This window comes from Miscanthus floridulus, chromosome 9, assembly GCF_019320115.1.
Source record: "Miscanthus floridulus cultivar M001 chromosome 9, ASM1932011v1, whole genome shotgun sequence".
NCBI lineage: Eukaryota > Viridiplantae > Streptophyta > Magnoliopsida > Poales > Poaceae > Miscanthus > Miscanthus floridulus.
In genome coordinates, this window is record NC_089588.1 from 89145045 (window position 1) to 89149778 (window position 4734).

Consider the following 4734-nt stretch of genomic DNA (forward strand, 5'->3'; position numbering starts at 1 on the left):
TAGTCCACTCAACAATTACTGTTCTTACGTACTTCTTTAGCTTATACCTCTTTCTGAACCTGCCTGTTCTTTACATTCATAGCACTGTTGATTTCTTACACCTTTACCTTTCTAAGGATCGTTTCCTGAACTGCTTCAGCTCCTCTTGGTTCTTCAGCAAGGATTATCCGCTGTGATCTGTTTTATACTGCTTTTGTTATCAACCACCATTTCTTCGTTGCGGTGCTATTTAGGTAACATTAACTGGCCTTATGTGCGTTCTTTATTTATGGCTTTAGGTAACAATGCCCTGCGTATTCAGACACTTGTTCATAGGCCTCTTGTGCCTTTTGGTTACGAGGAATTTTTTTATCGTTACTTGCCGTGATCTATTATTGCAAACCATTATTGATGTGGCACTACATCTAACGTGATGATCTCACCCTCTTCCCTTATGTTCCTTACTAAAAATTATTTGGGGACAGATATCCTTTAGTCTTCATCATCCAAGTTTTAGAAACTACGGAGTCAGATACCTCTTCAAAGGCCTATTGCGCCTTTTTGTTACAAGAATTTTTTTTATTACTTGCAGAAACAAATGTTTGAAAATAGAATAAGCGTAATATATGATAGTAATACATTCCCCTTTTTGTGTTATGTGAGGTGGAGAGGCAATTGGAAAGATGATCTTAAATATACATGTTGACATATTGGATGGTGATTCTGTACTAAAATTGATGGCAGATAACTACTGATTACTATGACACTAACAAAAACAAAGCGTTCTAATTTCTTTGACATATTAGTTGAATGCTTTAAGCTGAAAAATGATTTAGGAAGCATAACCTCGCATTGACCATTATATCTTGTATTCTTGTCGCTTATCAGAAAATTCAAGTTTTAGTTTCTGCCTCAAATTTTGAAATGCACTCCTATTTTTGGTTTCTCAACTTGGATCATATCAGGGCCTGTAAGTATATCAATCTGAAACGAGAATAATTGCCTTTCACCATCTTATTGTACCTGTACTCTACAATGCGTCAGAAAAAAGAAGAGGAAATGGATGATTACTGCTCTCAGGTATTTACTATGAGAGAATTCCTTATTTGACACCAGACAAATGACTCGTTCCTTTTTTGGCCCTCAAAAAATTTTCGTTCCCTATTTGACACCGAGTTCAACTTTCGTTCCTTATACGACACTCCGTCGGGTTTGCCATCCGTGAACCGTTAACTGACATGTGGGCCCCACCACCCTTCTCCCCTTAACTGACATGTGGACACCAGACAAAACAACGGCGGCGCTTGGACGGGGGCGCGTCCCATCCCCGCAGAGCCCATGCCCGCCCGCATCACCGACTTCTGGTGCGTCACCGTGATCCTCGTCGGCGGGGGCGCGCGCGTCTTCAGCCACAGCCACGAGCTGGAGTGGCAGCACCACGCCACGCAGACCTCCACCGCGGGCGGCGCGTTGCGCTCCAGCTCCCGCTTCTTCCGCCACATCATTCGCGCCATCGTCGATCCGGCTGCCGCGGCCGCCGGAGGCGGCGGCGGCGGCGGCGGGGGCGACGACGACGCGCGAGCCAGGGCCGCGCTGTTCCAGCGCCAGATCGTCTCCTTCATGAGGCAGCGCGCCTGGCACGCGCCGGACGTGTCGCTGCTCCCCCACACCGGCTGGGTCTTCGTGTCCAGGAAGATCGGCAGGCTGCTCAACTGGCTGCAGGTGCTCTCCTCGCTCGCCTGCGTCGCGCTCTCGGTGATGCGCCTCTGGAAGCACGACTTCGGCGACCCCGACGACAGCCGCAACATGAGGCCGGCGCTCCTGCTCTTCTACACGCTGGCGCTCGTGGAGGCGTTGCTCTTCCTGTTCGAGAAGGCGTACTGGACGTGGAAGGTCTCCGTCTGCAAGCTGCTCCACCAGGTGAGCGATGAGTGCGAGCTGGGCGCGTACGGGCTCGTCTCCCTCAAGCGCTTCTTCTATGACGCCTACTCGCGGTGCATCGCTGGGAGCATCTTCGACGGCATCAAGATGGACCTCGTCACCTTCGCGGAGGAGCTCATCCTCTCGGACTTCCTCGACGAGCAGCTCATCGGCGTGCGCATCCTGCAGCAGTTCGCCAACAGCGAGCGCTCCGCGAGCGACACGCTGCGCAAGGTCGGCACCACCCCGAGGTCCATCGAGCGGGTCGTCGAGATGCTCAACTGGAAGCGCCCCGAAGAGGAGGAGGTGCGATGGTGCGTCGCCGAGATCGTGTCCAAGCTCGCCGGCAAGCGTCAGAACGCGCTCCGGGTGTCCGGCATCCCTGGCGCCATCGAGTCCGTCACGTCCCTGCTCTACACCGGCAGGGGTCCGCCCGTGTCCGGAATGCACCCGCAGCTGCCCGGTGCTCCCGCCGACGACAAGCACGGGGCCTCACCGGCGAGCCGCGGCTACGACCACCTGCCGTTCAACTTGCTGGGCCTGCTCATCCTCAAGAGGCTCGCCAGGGACCATGACAACTGCGGCAAGATCGGGAACGCGCGAGGCCTGCTCGCCAAGGTCATCAACTTCACGCAGGCGTCGCCGGTTCTCCTCCAGAACCCGCACGTGACCGACTCGCAGGTGAGCGCCGTGAAGCGCGCGCTCAAGGTGGTCAAGATGCTCGTGTCCACGACGGGGAACACGGGGAAGGCGCTCCGGGAGAGCGTCGCGGAGAACGTGTTCACGGTGAGCAACCTGCGCGACATACTGCGGTACGGGCAGCAGCACAGGGAGCTGCAGAAGCTTGCCACGGACGTACTGACTGGGCTGGCCATGGACGACAGCGGCAAGGAGGCCATCGTGGCCACCGGAGGCGTCGTCAAGCTGCTGCTGTCGATGTTCTTCAATTCCCAAGAGACGGAACTCGGCTGCGAGGCCGGCGAAGCGCTGGCGATGCTGGTGCTGGAGAGCGAGGCCGGCTGCGCGGCGATACTCAAGCACGCCGACGTGATGGACCAGCTCGTGTCGGCGTTGCAGGACGGCGACGCACGGCGCCTGAACGCGGCGCGGGTGCTGCGGAACCTGTGCGCGTACTCGGGGCAACAGCAGAGGGAGCGGCTGCGCGTGGTGACCAGGGCCCTGCCGGCGGTGCTGAAGGCCACCATGGTGGACAGAGATAAAATACTCGAGGTGTCCGTCGGCCTGACGACGGAGATCTTCAAGTTCATCGACGGCGAGCAGTTTGCCGCCGAGCTGCGCGGCGCCGGCGTGGCGGACGAACGGGCATACGTGGAGCGGCTGGCGAGCATCCTGCGGCAGTACAGGTATCCGGAGATCAGGGTCCCGCGAATGCGACGGTTCGTGGTGCAGCAGGTCATCTGGCTGGTGACGAATTCGGGCGGCCGCGGCGGGTACATTGAGCTCCTCAGGGAGGTGGGCATGCAGCGGCTGCTAGAGTCTATCGCCGACACCACGTCGGAGCTGGAGTGCTACCACGTTTTCTCAGGAAGCGTGGGCATCAGCATGCACCGTGAGAGCTTCTCCGACATCGTGGACTCCGCGCGTGGAGGTGGCGGCGCCGGCGCAGGCGCGCTCGCGCGGCCAGGGGCGCGTCCCATCCCCGTAGAGCCAGCACCCCGCAGAGCCCATGCCCGCCCACCCCACCCGGATGGACGCATCACCGACTTCTCCCCCGCAGAGCACCCCGCAGAGCCACACGCGGATGCACCCCGTCCAAGCGCCGCCGTCGTTTTGTCTGGTGTCCACATGTCAGTTAAGGGGAGAAAGGTGGTGGGGCCCACATGTCAGTTAACGGTTCACGGATGGTAAACCCGACGGAGTGTCGTATAAGGAACAAAAGTTGAACTCGGTGTCAAATAGGGAACGAAAATTTTTTGAGGGCCAAGAAAGGAACGAGTCATTTGTCTGGTGTCAAATAAGGAATTCTCTCATTTACTATTTAAGGCGTAGCGACCTTCTCGTTCTCCATATCAGTAGTCTTAATCTGAAAGTAAGACTGGCGTGCTGTGTCAATTATGTTCCCCCAGGCAAAGGACTTAGGTATACATAATTATTACAGCAAAAAAAAACTTCCGAGTATTTTCCCCCCTACTATATTCTCAAGTTAACTTAATTCCCTTATTGGCAGGCTTTTAGCAACATTTTTGTTAAATATATCACTAGGTGGCATGATGTCAACTTTTGTAAAGACATGAGGCCACTCGCGATGCTCGAAGGCTCTAATCAAACTGCTCTAAAGATTAGTGATTGTTTTGTCAAACTTTTGGTGTATTGTTTTACTAATATTTATGCCGCAAGAACACAGTTAGAAGCACTTGATTTGATTGCTAAGATTGCAATGACCATTAGACGTACATCCAAGTTTCAAACTAATAAATAAAATCTCTTTTTCATTAAATGAATTCCTATACTGATTATGAAGCACAACACTGGGATTCTCGTATTATCACAGTAACCACATGGTATAGCTGGTTACTGACTAAGGACAGCTTGTTGTCTCTAAGTATTATCACAGTATTGTTTTGTCAAACGCTTGTTGTACATTGCAAAGATTTTTCAAAAAAAAAAAAAATTCTTTGCCGAGTGCCTCGCCGCGGCACTCGGCAAAGTATTTTTTAAAAAAAAAATCCAGAAATTCTTTGCCGAGTGTCCCTCCTAAACAGGGACACTCGGCAAAGAAATTATTAAAAAAAAATAAAAAAACTTTGCCGAGTGCCTGGGTAGGGGCACTCGGCAAAGTAATTTTTTAAAAAAAATAAAAAAACTTTGCCGAGT

General features: G+C 53.0%; 1 protein-coding gene across 1 annotated transcript; it reads left to right on the top strand.

Annotated features, from left to right (window-relative positions):
- Window positions 1-1317: 1317 nt before the first annotated feature.
- LOC136480254 (uncharacterized) lies at window positions 1318-3768 on the top strand. The gene has a single exon (XM_066477851.1). It carries the CDS (start codon window positions 1318-1320, stop codon window positions 3766-3768), a length of 2451 nt encoding a protein of 816 aa, XP_066333948.1.
- Window positions 3769-4734: the final 966 nt, after the last annotated feature.